Source organism: Salvelinus alpinus, chromosome 28, assembly GCF_045679555.1.
Source record: "Salvelinus alpinus chromosome 28, SLU_Salpinus.1, whole genome shotgun sequence".
Taxonomy (NCBI): Eukaryota; Metazoa; Chordata; class Actinopteri; order Salmoniformes; family Salmonidae; genus Salvelinus; species Salvelinus alpinus.
The window spans coordinates 36,411,344-36,427,780 of NC_092113.1; the positions used below are offsets into that span (position 1 = coordinate 36,411,344).

Consider the following 16,437-nt stretch of genomic DNA (forward strand, 5'->3'; position numbering starts at 1 on the left):
TCTAGTCACCCCCAAAACCAATTCTTCCTTTGGACGCCTCTCCTTCCAGTTCTCTGCTGCCAATGACTGGAACGAACTACAAAAATCTCTGAAACTGGAAACACCTATCTCCCTCACTAGCTTTAAGCACCAGCTGTCAGAGCAGCTCATAGATTACTGCACCTGTACATAACCCATCTACAATTTAGCCCAAACAACTACCTCTTTACCTACTGTATTTATTTATTAATTTATTTTGCTCCTTTGCACCCCATTATTTCTGTCTCTACTTTGCACTTTCTTCCACTGCAAACCAACCATTCCATTGTTTTTTTAAAGTTTTTATTTTACTTGCTGTGTTGTACTCACTTCGCCTCCATGGCCTTTTATATTTTTATTTATTTATACATATATTTGTTTGCCTTCACCTCCCTTATCTCACCTCACTTGCTCACATTGTATATAGACTTTTTTTTTTTTTTCACTGTATTATTGACTATATGTTTGTTTTACTCCATGTGTAACTATGTGTTGTTGTATGTGTCGAACTGCTTTGCTTTATCTTGGCCAGGTCGCAATTGTAAATGAGAACGTGTTCTCAATTTGCCTACCTGGTTAAATAAAGGTTAAATAAAATAAAAATAAAATAAATATAGTCCCAACATGTTTTGCATCTCAGCAACCTTTTTTGAATGTTATTTGATTAGATTTTATTAATTAGGATCCCCATTAACCAACGCCAATGGCGACAGCTAGTCTTAGTGGGATCTGACACATAACGAAAAAGACATTACAGACAAAATACTTGATAATTTACATACATTTAACAAATATTAACATGTAGTGTACATATCAGTACATACACACAACAAGTAGGTCACATGGGGGAGAGACGTTGTGCCGTGAGGTGTTGCTTTATTTGTTTTTTTGAAACCAGGTTTGTTGTTCACTTGTACTATATGACATGGAAGGGAATTCCATTCACTCATGGCTCTTGAATTTGTTCTGGACCTGGGGACTGTGAAAAGACCCCTGGTGGCATGTCTGGTGGGGTAAGTGTATGTGTCAGTGCTGTGTGTAAGTTGACTATGAAAACAATTTGGAATTTCCAACACATACATTTTTATAAAAACAAGTGACGCAGTCAGTCTTTCCTGAATTTGATCTTATCCTTCTACACACAATACCACATAATGACACAAAAAAATTTAAAAAATGTTTTTAGATTTATTGAAAATGAAAGACAGAAATATCAAATGTACATACAGTACCAGTCAAAGGTTTGGATACACCTACTCATTCAAGGGTTTTTCTTAATTTTTTAAATATTTTCTACATTGTAGATTAATCGTGAAGACATCAAAACCATGAAATAACATATGGAATCATGTAGTAACCAAAAAAGTGTTAAACAAATATATTTAAGATTTTTCAAAGTAGCCACCCTTTGCCTTGATGACAGCTTTGCACACTCTTGTCATTCTCTCAACCAGCTTAATGAGGAATGCTTTTCCAACAGTCTTGAAGGAGTTCCCACATATGCTGAGCACTTGTTGGCTGCTTTTCCTTCACTATGCGGTCCTACTCATCCCAAACCATCTCAACTGGGTTGAGGCCGGGTGATTGTGGAGTCCAGGTCATCTGATGCAGTACTCCATCACTCTCCTTCTTGATCAAATAGCCCTTAAACAGCCTGGAGGTGTGTTTTGGGTCATTGTCCTGTTGAAGAACAAATGATAGTCCCACTAAGCTTAAACCAGATGGGATGATGTATCGCTGCAGAATGCTGTGGTAGCCATGCTGGTTAAGTGTGCCTTAAATTCTAAATAAATCACTGAGTGTCACCAGCAAAGCACCCCCACACCATCATACCTCCTCCTCAATGCTTCACGGTGGGAACCACACATGCGGAGATTATCTGTTCACCTACTCTGCGTCTCACCCAGACACGTTGGTTGGAACCAAAAATCTCAAATTTGGACCCATCAGACCAAAGAACAGATATTCACCAGTCTAATGTCCATTGCTTGGGTTTCTTGTCCCAAGCAAGTCTTTTCTTCGTATTGGTGTCCTTTAGTAGTGGTTTCTTTGACCATGACAGCCTGTATCACGCAGTCTCCTCTGAACAGTTGATGTTGAGATGTGTCTGTTACTTGAACTCTGTGAAGCATTTATTTGGCTGCAATCTGAGGTGCAGTTAACTCTAATAAACGTATCCTCTGCAGCAGATGTAACTCTGGGTCTTCCTTTCCTGTGCCGGTTCTCATGAGAGCCAGTTTCATCCTAGCGCTAGATGGTTTTTACGACTGCACTTGAAGAAACTTTCAAAGTTCTTGAAATGTTCCGCATTGACTGACCTTCATGTCTTAAAGAAATTATGGACTGTCGTTTCTCTTTGCTTATTTGAGCTGTTCTTGCCATAATATGGACTTGGTCTTTTATCAAATAGGGCTATCTTCTGTATACCACCACTACCTTGTCACAACACAACAGACTGGCTCAAACGCATTAAGAATGATAGAAATTCCACAAATCAACTTTTAACAAGGCACATCTGTTAATTGAAATGTATACCAGGTGACTACCTCATGAAGCTGGTTGAGAGAATGCCAAGAGTGTACAAAGCTGTCATCAAAGCAAAAGGTGGCTACTTTGAAGAATCTCAAATATAAAATATATTTTGATTTGTTTAGCACGTTTTTGGTTACTACATGATTCCATATGTGTTATTTCATAGTTTTGACGTCTTCAATATTATTCTACAATGTAGAAAATAGTACAAATAAATAACAACCCTTGAATGAGTAGGCGTGTCCAAACTTTTGACTGCTACTGTAACTATTCACACATACTTTGTAGAAGCACCTTTGGCAGTGATTACAGCTGTGAGTCTTTTTGGGTAAGTCTCTAAGAGCTTTACACACCTGGATAATGCAATATTTGCCCATTATTCTTTTCAGAATTCTTCAAGTTCTGTCAAACTGTATTTAGATCATTGCTAGATAACCATTTTCAGGTCTTTCAAGCAGATAAGTCAAAACTGTAAGTCACCCACTCAGGAACATTCACTGTCTTCAGTGTAGATTTGGCCTTGTGTTTTAGGTTATTTCCCTGCTGAAAGATGAATTAATCTCCCAGTGTCTGGTGAAAAGCAGACTGAACCAGGTTTTCCTCTAGGATTTTGCCTGTGCTTAGCTCCATTCTGTTTCTTTTTTTTATCCTGAAAAACTCCCTAGTCCTTAACCATTACAAGCATACCCATAATATGATGCAGCCACCACCATGCTTTAAAAAACGGAGAGTGGTACTCAGTAATGTATTGTTTTGGATTTGCCTCAAACATAACACTTTGTATTAAGGACAAAAAGTGAATTGCTTTGCCACATTCTTTACAGTATTACTTTAGTGCCTTGTTGCAAACAGGATGCATGTTTTGGAATATTTTTGATTCTGTACAGGCTTCCTTCTTTTCACTCTGTCAATTAGGTTAGTATTGTGGAGTAACTAAAATGTTGTTGAACCATCCTCAGTTTTCTCCTATTATAGCCATTATTTCCACTCTATTTGCCTCATGGTAAAACCCCTGAGCGGTTTCCTTCCTCTCTGGCAACTGAGTTAGGAAGGTCACTTGTATCTTTGTAGTGACTGGATGTATTGAAAGAACATCCGAAGTGTAATGAATAACTTCACCATGCTCAAAGGGATATTCAATGTCAGTTTTTTTACCCATCTACCAATAGGTGCCATTCTTTGCGAGGCATTGGAAAACCTCCCTGGTCTTGGTTGAATCGGTGTTTGAAATTCACTGCTTGATTGAGGGACCTTACAGATAATTGTATGTGTGGGGTACAGAGATGAGATAGTCATACAAAAAGACACTATAGTTGCACACAGAGTGACTTTTATAAGTAAATGTTTACTTCTGAACTTATTTAGGCTTGCCATAACAAAGGGGTTCAATAATTATCGACTCAAGACATTTCAGCTTTCGAAAAACATAATTCCACTTTGACATTATGGGGTATTGTGTGTAGGCCAGTGACAAAAAGATTCAGGCTGTAACACAACAACATGTGAAAAAAGAAACAACAAAATCTGGAAAAAAATCAAGGGGTGTGAATACTTTCATAAAGTACTGTATGAGAAAAGATACTTGAACAAGGAGAGGATGCAGGGCGGTAGCTTCACCCCACTCACTCTGCAAGTTTCGGTCAAATCTATGGGCCAAATGTCCCCTGCCCTTTCGAATTTCAAAAGATGCTTACACCCTGCTAAATCGTGATTTGTTCAAATAACCAGTGACCTAAAACCTGCGATCCGGAACAACTACAGATAGTTGAATAATCAAAATGTCAGAATGAACAAAATATTTGCATGATAACCAGGCATTTTCTGAACTCTTCCACCACATTTAGTTCTATGAATTGTTGTGTTTGATTACTACCTCCTGCTGCTCACGAAAGCTGTGAGAGCACCTTCTGGTCTGCCAGTGAAAGATAATGTGTAGTGTAGTCTGGCACAGTGCTGGGGATAAAACATTAAGTAGCTGAGATTTGTCTCTGGAGGTTTAGGGTAGAGATGTCTATCATAATCTCAGCATTAGGTCAGACACAATCAGTTTGGCTACTGTAGTTATAGGGAAACATAGAACTGCCTTTAGAAATGCACAACAATTACTTGTAGTCTAGATTATACATGATATTGGCAAGGAACATTCAAATCATACAGAATTCCAAAGCTGGGTGACCAGTAGGGGCAAAGGTACTACATGAAACAGACTTACATTTGTGTATAGCCAAAAAACACCGATGGGAGTGAAGAGGAGTGAAGACAATACTATCTCTCATTGAGCTTGTCGGAAACATCACACAATGTCTGTAAATGTTAGCTATATAATAAAAAGTAAGACTTAGAAAACGTGATTCAAAGAAACAGGAGGCATTCGATGACAATAGCGTCAATGCACTAACTGCTATTCAGTTCTCTCAAGTGCTGTAAGCTTTATAAACTTCCTCCCAGTAAGACTGACTTCCTGTTGCAGAGACTCTGCAGCCATGCAGAGTTCAACAGGGCTTTGCTTACTTACTCAGAATAATGTCTATGTATCTACACACTGAGCAGTAGCGGGAAAATGTAGTCAGGTTGCCATGGAAATGTCCTGTGCAGCTCATCAGGAGAATCTATGATCAGGAAGTCCACGAGGATGTGGCTATTGAGTGCCCCTCGACCATCTCCCTTCTTTCCTTCCTTCAGTCTGCCAAAAAGAGAGGGAAATCTCACCCTGTATGAAATCACACCCTGTATGAAAAAACACCCTGTATGTTCCTTTCACTGTCTTCCTCCTTTTCACACATTTCTTTCATTTGGGACTACTCATCTCAGCAGTTGTCTTCTCCTCAGTGTTGCGGCCTGTCCCCTGTCTCAGGGCCACTGTGTCATCTCGGTGTTGTGGCCTGTCCTCTGTCTCAGGGCCACTCTGTCATCTCAGTGTCGCGGCCTGTCCCCTGTCTCAGGGCCACTCTGTCATCATAGGTCAGTGACTTTATTCTCCACGGCAGCCGAGATCTGCTGGAGCCTGTATCCCAGCTGCATCTTCTGAGCTGTAGAGTCCTCCTCTAGAGCAGTGATGATCTGGGAGGAGGGAGTACCAATAACAGGTTCAAGTAACTGTCCAGTGAAAATCTCACATTTAAAATTTTTATTTTTATTTTTCACTTTCTTCATTTTTTTACATTCCAAAAACAAACTCATACGTACGAATGACAACTTACAGACACATACAAACAATGACTACATCTCATCTGTCCAGACCAGCCTGCTCACACCCCCATCCCTCGTGCATTATTGTTTGTAACTTGGTCTAAAACATTTTTTTGTCTCAGTCGTCCATGCTATTGCAATATTTAAATCATAAATAATTAGATTTTTCCATTGTGTCAATGATGGGGGATTGATTGACTTCCAAGATTTTAGTATACGTTTTTTCAAGATGAGTGATGAGAAGCGAATCGTCCAGACCATTGGGTATCTCACTACACCCTATATGTCATGTCTTGAAATATGCAGACAGATGGATTAAAAGTAAGTTTATATTGTAATACTTCCAACAGCAAACGTTCTAGCTTCTCCCACAACTTCCCGAACTTAATGGCATTCCCAGAAAGAATGGATTATTCAGTCTTTATTAGTTTTACACTTTTCCAACATGACTCTGCCGTTGTGCTGTATAATTTATGAATTTTGTCTTATGTATAATACATTCTGTACATTCGTTTATACTGGAGCGTACATTGCCGTTAACTGTAATTTCATTAGTTATGCTCCAACTCTCCCTCCATTTTATGCCAATATCAGTTCTTTTTAAATCTTGGTTCCAACAGTTTATATTGTTTTCTAAGAGATTGTCAGGTGGATATGGTCTGCAAGGTTTTGTAGATCTTTCATATGAACATCCTAATCTGACTCATATAAGATTCCCTCAAGGTTGCTCTGATGTCCAAAAGATTTCAAATCGACATTTGGTGATTTGTAACTTTTAAGTTGCATGTATTTGAAATTATCTACATTGGTCAGTACAAAATGACTCTTTAATCCTGTCATGGATTTTTAAAATTTTCGGTTACCAAGTCAATTACGGTTTCTATGCCTTTTGATTTCCATGTGGGCCTATTTCTTGATTCATTCTGAAAAGGTCTCCAAGGATTATTCCGTAAGGTTGTGTTTCTAGGGAGTGATATTGGTTCTTGTAAAATATTTTTCATTTTCTTCCATATCGTTATAGTGTTCTTAACTATATGTCGCAAGTAAAAGCCTTGGGTAGCGAGTTGATACAATTCCAAGTCTGGAAGGTTAAAACCTCCCTCAGACTTAAGAAGATGTAAAACTTGTATTTTTATTCTAAGAATTTTATGTGCCCATATAAAGTCTATAATGATCGAGTATACTTTTTTAAAGAATGTCTTCGGTGGGGTAATTGCTATTACCAAAAATAATACAGAAAATTGATACAAAAACTTTGGCAGCCATGCCATTCTAAAGAGGTTTATTCTACCTATAAGATTTTTGGGAATATTATTCAATTGAATTAAATCTCAACTTTATTCCATTACTCAACAATATGAATTATCTTTATATATTTGTTGATTATTGTCAATTATTAAGCATCCTAAATATTTCATATTTTTTGTGGTCCATTTAAAGGATTTAATTCATCAGTTATTCTTTTCCTTTTTCCTATTGCCATTATTTTGATTATTCCACGTTCATTTTATAACCTGAGATTTTTGAGTATTCTGAAAAAAATCCAATAACGTATTATTTGTGTATATTTTTGCTTTAGGATATTTATACAATATATTTTTTATTAAATGTATTATTTCAGCTGGAAAGTTAAAAGCTTCCAAAGTTTTGAATAGAAAAGGCCATTCAAGACGATCAAAAGCCATTATTGATTAAAAGTTAATATTCTGTTAACCTTTTGTCAATAGGGGGGGCGCCATTTCCACTTTGTAAAAATTCATTCCCAAATTAAACTGCCTCGTACTCAATTCTTGCTCGTACAATATGCATATTATTATTACTATTGGATAGAAAACACTCTCTAGTTTCTAAAACCGTTTGAATTATATCTGTGAGTAAAACAGAACTAATTTTGCAGCAAACTTCCTGTCAGGAACTGAAAAATCTGAAATCGGGGGCTCTGTTCCAGGGTCAGTTTATAAATTTGCATGTAATCTATGGGTCGACATGCACTGCATACGCCTTCCCCTAGATGTCAGTAGGCAGTGAGAATTGGAATGGGGTGTCTAGCTAGATCTGAGGCGGAACAAGGTTGGAACGGAAGGACTGGTCTTTTCATGGTTTGACCTGACGCAGGAAGGACCTCTCCATCGCGCTCTGAAAAGCTTTCGTTTTATAAGTTAGATATCTCCGGCTCTGATTTAATTTGATATATGTGTTAAAAACATCATAATGTAGTTATTTTAAACCGAGTTATATCAGTTTATATCAGTTTAATGCGATTTTCGGTATTTTCTTTGTTCAGCGTTATGCTGAGTTGGCCACTTATGCGCCACATGGCTAACGTTTGCTGCTAATTACACAGTTGAAGACGACCTTCTACAACCAAACAACGATTATTCTGGACAAAGGACAACTTGTAAAAGATTCTGATGGAAGCTCATCAAATAGTAGGAACAATTTATGATGTTAATTCGTATATCTGTCGAAATTGTTCAGACTAATATTCCGCCATTAATTTCGGGGCGGTCTCGCTATAACGTAAGCTGTATGTCGTAGTAACGTTAATTTTAAAAATCTAACACAGCGGTTGCATTAAGAACTAGTGTATCTTTAATTTGCTGTCCAACCTGTATTTTTTAGTCAAGTTTATGATTAGTTATTGATTAGATTAGGTGCCTCTCCAAGATTTCTCCCGACATTTTGTTTGCAGTTTGGCTACTATTCACATTGTTCAACCACGAATTGTACCGCTAAATATGCACATTTTCGAACAAACCATTTATGTATTGTGTAATATGATGTTATAGGACTGTCATCTGATGGAGTTTGAGAAGGTTAGTGAAAAAATTAATATATTTTGCTGGTTTATTCGCTATCGCCAACGTTATGTTGAATGAATGGGGCTGTGTGGTAGGCTATTGTAGTAAGCTAATATAATGCTATATTGTGTTTTCGCTGTAAAACACTTAAAAAATCTGAAATATTGGCTGGATTCACAAGATGTTTGTCTTTCATTTGCTGTACACTGTATTTTTCATAAATGTTTTATGATGAGTATTTAGGTAATTCACGTTGCTCTCTGTAGTTATTCTAGTTGCTTTGGTGAGAGTTGTGATGGTGGCTGCAATGTAAAACTATGATTTATACCTGAAATATGCACATTTTTCGAACAAAACATATGTTATACAATAAATATGTTATCAGACTGTCATCTGATGAAGTTGTTTCTTGGTTAGTGACTATTTATATCTTTATTTGGTCGAATTTGTGATAGCTACCTATGCAGTAAAAAAATGGTGGGGAAAAAAAGTTGGGTCTTTTGCTATCGTGGTTAGCTAATAGAAATACATATTGTGTCTTCCCTGTAAAACATTTTAAAAATCAGAAATGATGGCTGGATTCACAAGATGTGTATCTTTCATCTGGTGTCTTGGACTTGTGATTTCATGATATTTAGATGCTAGTATTTACTTGTGGCGCTATGCTAGGCTATGCTAGTCAGCTTTTTTACTGATGAGGGTGCTCCCGGATCCGGGATGAGTACCAAGTAGAAGTTTTAACTCATACCCAAATAATGTTGCTGACTCATCCTATACTCTTATTTGTGGCCAACGCATAAATTGAAAAACATGTATATCTGAAACAGACCGATTTAAAAAATGCTTGCTATTTCCTCATTGAACATGATGTCATTCTCAGCGGTCTACTCGCTTCTTTTAACATACTTAATCAAAACTATTTGGAAGAAAAACTATTTCACTCATATTGTAATTAATTATAGGTCATATTAGAGAAATCTGGAAACACTGGACAGTTACTTTAAGACAGACAATTGCTTTTGTTTATCTCAGCTAGCTTAATAACATCTAATGGAAATTACAAGGAAGGGGCTGAAAAGCCTCGATGGATAGAAAGGACTCACCTCATCATAGTACTTGTTGATGTACTTATACAGCTCATGCAGGGCCACAAGGTAGTTCACCTCGCCAGCATAATTCTGTAAAGAAACAAGGTGGAAATACTCAGTAAAACTTTGTTGGTACAGAACTTCTATGTGATCTATAGAAAAACAACCTAAGACCTACAGCACAATATTAACCTCAAAACATGCACCAAGGTGTAGTTATTTTAAAATGTAACATACTCGAGACAGTTCTGCAAGTGCAGAATTCATTTCCTGGTCACTGGCAGAAATGGTCTGCCTGATGTCAGCATAGTATCTGAAAGGAGGGGGGGGGGTAGTGAAGGAATGGGCATCTGAGATTATTGCACCCTCCATAATATCCATATGCTATCCATGTCTCATACAACACTAATTCATCAATTTCATGCAAATGAATACATTACAATTCTTCTGACATGAATTCCCTATATAGCTACGGCAGTGGTGTGTGCTGCCAAGCCGACAGACTCTCCCCAGAAGAATCCCTGCATGCTCAGTGAGCCCGCTCCATTGGCTGTGCCCTCTCTGCCTTGCCCAGGGTCGTATTCTCACCTCTCTACCATCTGCTTGTACCGTGGGATATCTCTGGCATACAGCAACTTGTTGATAGGAGAGTCCTAGAAGGAAAAAATAAAATGTTCTACTCAAAACACAGTACAGTTCCATGAGTGTTGAGAACCTGCATGCTCTCATTCTCTCTCTCTATTCTTCATTCAATCCCCCCTTGGCATCTCTACTTTCAACTTCATTTCTGCTAGACCTTCCATTCCCCCAGGCCCTTAACCTCCTCAGTAATGTCTCCTCTTCGTGTTTGTCTCACCCTGCCCAGCTTGTGCTCTGCAATGGTACAGGAGTCCATGAAGGTCTGGGCTATGACAGACAACACAGCGTCCACGTGGTCTGATGCCTGAACGTCAAAGATGAACTGAGGGTTTTTCAGGATGTTAATCCAGAACCTCAGGGGTAAACTGGTGGGAAAACAAACAATTAGCTCAATCAATTTAGGAGTCTACAATCTCACCATGTTCAACCTGTAGACCAACGTGCCTCACAGAGTGGAGTCTAACATTCGCAATGGCAGATGTACTTTTGAGAAGATGAGTAATGTTGCCCATGCTACGTCAATGGGCCACTCGGTGCATTCTGGGCGATTCTGGGACAAGCTCATTCAAGGAGTGAATGGGATTCTATTGAGCGCTAGCTCAAAAATCTAACATTAGCACAAATTTCCTCAACAAGAACTTCAACATTACAAATATTTTCAGAGATGTGAGATAATTGTAATAATAATGTAAGTAAGATGGCGCAGGAGAAGGCAGACGTTTCATGTGCCCCAACCGATTGTGTTATTTTGTTAGTTTATTTGCAACTTATTTTTTTACGTGTTTTGTACATAATGTTGCCGCTACCGTCTCTTATGACCGAAAATAACTTCTGGACATCAGGACTGCGATAATTCACCACGGACTGGCAGAATCCTTTTTTTCCTTTAACGAGTCTGACGAGGCCGACGCGAACGATATACTGCTTTCTCGGGAACAGACCCAGATCCCCGCGATTTGTGTGAAGAGGAGGCAGAGAAAAAGGGTCCAGAGGGTGGGCTGCCTTCTGAGAATTCGTAGGCAATCGAATAAACCCCCACTTCCTTCCATTCTACTAGCAAACGTGCAATCTTTGGACAATAAAATAGATGATCTACGTGGAAGATTACACTACCAACGGGATATTCAAAACTGTGATATCTTATGCTTCACGGAGTCGTGGCTGAATGACGACACTATCAACATACAGCTGGCTGGCTATACTCTGCACCGGCAGGATAGAACAGCGGCATCTGGTAAGACAAAGGGCGGCGGACTATGTATTTTTGTAAATAACAGCTGGTGCACGATATCTAAGGAAGACTCGAGCTATTGCTCGCCTGAGGTAGAGTATCTCATGATAAGCTGTAGACCACACTATCTACCTAGAGAGTTTTCACCACAGTCAGAGGCTGGCACTAAGACAGCATTGAACGAGCTGTATTCCGCCATAAGCAAACAAGAAAACGCTCACCCAGAGGTGGCGCTCCTAGTAGCTGGGGACTTTAATGCAGGTAAACTTAAATCTGTTTTACCAAATTTCTATCAGCATGTTAAATGTGCAACCAGAGGAGAAAACAAACTCTGGACCACCTTCACTCCACACACAGAGACGCATACAAAGCTCTCCCTTGCCCTCCATTTGGCAAATCTGACCATAATTATATCCTCCTGATTCCATAAAAAATTTAAGCAGGAAGCACCAGTGACTAGATCAATAAAAAAGTTGTCATATGAAGCAGATGCTAAGCTACATTACTGTTTTGCTAGCACAGACTGGAATATGTTCCGGGATTCCATCCGATGGCATTGACGAGTACACCACATCAGTCATTGGCATCATCAATAAGTGCATTGACGATGTCGTCCCCACAGTGACCGTACGTACATACCCCAACCAGAAGCCATGGATTACAGGCAACATCCGCACTGAGCTAAAGGCTAGAGCTGCCACTTTCAAGGAGCGGGACTCTAACCCGGAAGCTTATAAGAAATCCTGCTACGCCCTCCGACGAACCATCAAACAGACAAAGTGTAAATACAGGACTAAGATCGAATCGTACTACACCGGCTCTGACGCTCGTCGGATGTGGCAGGGCTTGCAAACCATTACAGACTACAAAGGGAAGCACAGCCGAGAGCTGCCCAGTGACACGAGCCTACCAGACGAGCTAAACTACTTCTATGCTCGCTTCAAGGCAAATAACACAGAAACATGCATGAGAGCACCAGCTGTTCCGGAAGACTGTGATCACGCTCTCCGCAGTCGATGTGAGTAAGACCTTTAAACAGGTCAACATTCACAAGACCGCAGGGCCAGATGGATTACCAGGATGTGTACTGCGAGCATGACAGCTTCACTGACATTTTCAACCACTCCCTGTCCGGGTCTGTAATACCAATATGTTTTAAGCAGACCACCATAAAGTCTGTTCCCAAGAACACTAAGATAACCTTCCTAAATGACTACCGACCCGTAGCACTCACGTCTGTAGCCATGAAGTGCTTTGAAAGGCTGGTCATGGCTCACATCAACACCATTATCCCAGAACCCCTAGACCCACTCCAATGTGCATACTTGCCCCAACAGATCCACAGAAGATACAATCTCTACTGCACTCCACACTGCCCTTTCCCACCTGGAAAAAAGGAACACCTATGTGAGAATGCTATTCAATGACTACAGCTCAGCATGCAACACCATAGTGCCCTCAAAGTTCATCAATAAGCAAAGGACCCTGGGACTAAACACCTCCCTCTGCAACTGGATCCTGGACTTCCTGATGGGCCACCCCCAGGTGGTAAGGGTAGGTAACAACACATCCGCCACGCTGATCCTCAACACAGGGGCCCCTCAGGGGTGCGTGCTCAGTCCCCTCCTGTACTCCCTGTTCACTCATGACTGCACAGCCAGGCACAACTCCGATGACACAACAGTGGTAGGCCTGATCACCGACAACGATGAGACAGCCCATAGGGAGGAGGTCAGAGACCTGGCCGTGTGGTGCCAGTACAACAACCTCTCCCTCAACGTGATCAGGACAAAGAAGATGATTGTGGACTACAGGAAAAATAGGACCGAGCACCCACCCATTCTCATCGACGGGGCTGCAGTGGAGCAGGTTGAGAGCTTCAAGTTCCTTGGTGTCCACATCACCAACAAACTAACATGGTCCAAGGCACACCAAGACAGTCGTGAAGAGGGCCCGACAAAACCTTTTTAGGAGACTAAACAGATTTGGCATGGGACCTCAGATCCTCAAAAGTTTCTACAGCTGCACCATCGAGAGCATCCTGACTAGTTGCATCACTGCCTGGTATGGCAACTGCTCGGCCTCCGACCGCATGGCACTACAGAGGGTAGTGCGAACGGCCCAGTACATCACTGGGGCCAAGCTTCCTGCCATCCAGGACCTCTATACCAGGCGGTGTCAGAGGAAGGCCCTACAAATTGTCAAAGACTCAAGCCACCCTAGTCATACCGGAGCGCCAAGTCTAGGTCCAAGAGGCTTCTAAACAGCTCCTACCCCCCAAGCAGAAAGACTCCTGAACACCTAATCAAATGGCTACCCAGACTATTTGCATCACCCCCTTCTTTTACACCACTGCTACTCTCTGTTGTTATCATCTATGCAGTCACTTTAATAACTCTACCTACACGTATATATTACCTCAATTAACCTGTTCCCCCGCACATTGACTCTGTACCGGTAACCCCTTGTATATAGTCTCGCTATTGTTATTTTACTGCTGCTCTTTAATTACTTGTTACTTTTGATTTCTTATTCTTATCCATATTTTTTTTAACTGCATCGTTGTTTAGGGGCTCGTAAGTAAGCATTTTACTGTAAGGTTTACACCTGTTGTATTCGGCGCATGTGACTCATAACATTTTATTTGATTTTAATTATCTTGCTATCTGTAGTATCGTATAGCTTTGGAATCGTAACATTACGTACTTTAAAGAAAAATAGACGTTTCTCCATATATACACTGACTTTAAGAAGGGACTGTGTTACGATTAGTTTAGCAACTGTGTGACGCAGCATGACAACGTGAACGAGATTGGTCGACAGTCTGTTGTGTGGGGAGATTTCTATCTCCTTTCTATAATATCTCTGGCAACGCACCATGCAATGCACCCTGGACTAAAGAGGCAGACAAATAGGAAAACATGTGCTGGACCCTCCATTAAATTACACATTTCTCGAGTTAAGAATATCGCAAAAAATATGATCAATGGCTAATTCAAGAGAAAACGTCCTCCTGAGTTATGACATTGGTCAGTATTGAAATCTGACATGTATAAAAGACGTTTTCACCATCTAAAAGTCATATTCCTATTAACTTCCAGTGTAATGAGAGAGACTTTATCACGGTGCTACGTCACACCGGACGGATTTCTGCCTGCTTGAACGCCAATAACTCAGATACACATAACATGAAATTACCCAGAAAATAGATAGAACGTCACTCAGAGACGCACAAAAACAATATAACATTCAAAATGGGTGAACCTTTCCTTTAATGACGAGGCCCTGATCTGTATTGGTTGCTATTATTATAAAAGATAGGAAACACTTCAGTGTTTGCAAGCAAATGAACCAGTAGTAGTGCTGAGTTGTTACCTGTTAGTCTTCCAGATGTGGATGGTCTCAGAGTCTGTGATGTTGTGCTGCAGAGCCTGCTCATCCAGCAGGTCAAAGAAGTACTTGACAGCCATGGGAACTGGCTGGTTAGTGCTCAGGATCACTGTGAACAAGTCATCCACAAACTTCTGCAGTGTGCCCTGGGAGGGAGAGCAGGAAGTTATGGGAATAAATATGTGCAAATGTTGAGTGTAAATTGTTACAAATACTGTTTGTGGTTGAGCCTATGTGTGTGTGGGATTGTGTTGCATGGGCATTCTGGCACCTTCATGGAGAGTAGGCGGGTGAGGTAGATCTCAGGGATGGCTTTGGCCCTCTCTCTCTCCCTCAGGCTGCCACGCCTGTGTTTGGGAAGGTCTGGCTCCTCGTTGGCTTTCACCAGGTGCCAGAGCTTCACGCCTCCCTCGTCCCCATCGTCCAACATGGGTGTCTCTGTAAGACAGAGGAACACGCATGGTCATATAGTGCCCCTGCAAGCCATCTCTGACCTAGTCTTGGTAGATAAGGTAAGGTCACCCTTATGCAGTTGAAGGGCAGTTTCTTCAGAAAAACACCATTGCTAGTTATACAGTATCACACCGTAACAAAATAATCTTGTGTGAATTGTCTGAATGTGGTTGTTGTGTTCTGTTGATGCTAAACACTATCCTATGACCATGCTGCCCTAGATTATAAATTAGTTGAGACTCACTCTCTCCAGGAATGTAATCATGGCTGTCATTGTGCAGACTCACTCTCTCCAGGAATGTAATCATGGCTGTCATTGTGCAGACTCACTCTCTCCAGGAATGTAATCATGGCTGTCATTGTGCAGACTCACTCTCTCCAGGAATGTAATCATGGCTGTCATTGTGCAGACTCACTCTCTCCAGGAATGTAATCATGGCTGTCATTGTGGACGTGTTTGGTGTTCCGGGGTACCAGTGCAACAGTGGCTCCATCCGGAACCTGCAGACCATTTGTGAAATCATGAAATCAAGTTAACAAAGTAACAAAAAGGAGACTTTACAGTGATGTAGTTAGTCATTCTGTTTAAAGGGATTGTTACACATTTTATCTACTTCCCCAGAGTCAGATGAATTCATGGATACCATTTGTATGTCTCTGTGTGCAATTTCAAGGTAGTTTCTGGAGGCATTGCTAACTGATGTTTGCACAATGACAAAGTCTGCAGGAGCAGCTAGCATGTTAGAAGAAAAAAAGGGCTTTATAGCCAAAATGTCGAACTATCCCTTTTAGGGGGATAGGGAGGGATATAATGTGATGGGATGTGTGGCCTGCTGTGTCTGACCTTGTAATGCTGCAGGGTGTTGAGGCGTTTCCAGGAGCCCTGCACCACTGACGTCAGGTCCTCGTCAGACAGAATCAGGTGACCTGCCGTGCCCGCACGCCACTCTGATCAAGGACACAATACAGAAAATGAAACCGTTCATTATAAATGTCACGACCAAGGAAGGATTCTGTTGGCTTTGTCAATTCTATAGTATGTCCATTAACTTGGATACATGTTATTTGGCTTGACTTCGACCTGGCATGCCAGGAT

At 40.6% G+C, this 16,437-nt stretch overlaps 1 protein-coding gene across 1 annotated transcript in view; it reads right to left on the bottom strand.

Moving 5' to 3' along the window:
* Positions 1–3,875: 3,875 nt before the first annotated feature.
* The window catches only part of LOC139557789 (plexin-B1-like), a 99,197-nt gene continuing 86,635 nt past the window's right edge, over positions 3,876–16,437 (bottom strand). The window contains exons 30-38 of the mRNA XM_071372972.1: positions 16,186–16,289; positions 15,758–15,842; positions 15,160–15,326; positions 14,874–15,034; positions 10,485–10,632; positions 10,217–10,281; positions 9,866–9,941; positions 9,644–9,718; positions 3,876–5,610 (exon numbers count right to left, since the gene is read on the bottom strand). Coding sequence (XP_071229073.1) covers positions 5,506–5,610; positions 9,644–9,718; positions 9,866–9,941; positions 10,217–10,281; positions 10,485–10,632; positions 14,874–15,034; positions 15,160–15,326; positions 15,758–15,842; positions 16,186–16,289 — 986 coding nt within the window. The 3' untranslated portion in view covers positions 3,876–5,505. The remainder of the gene's footprint in view (positions 5,611–9,643; positions 9,719–9,865; positions 9,942–10,216; positions 10,282–10,484; positions 10,633–14,873; positions 15,035–15,159; positions 15,327–15,757; positions 15,843–16,185; positions 16,290–16,437) is intronic.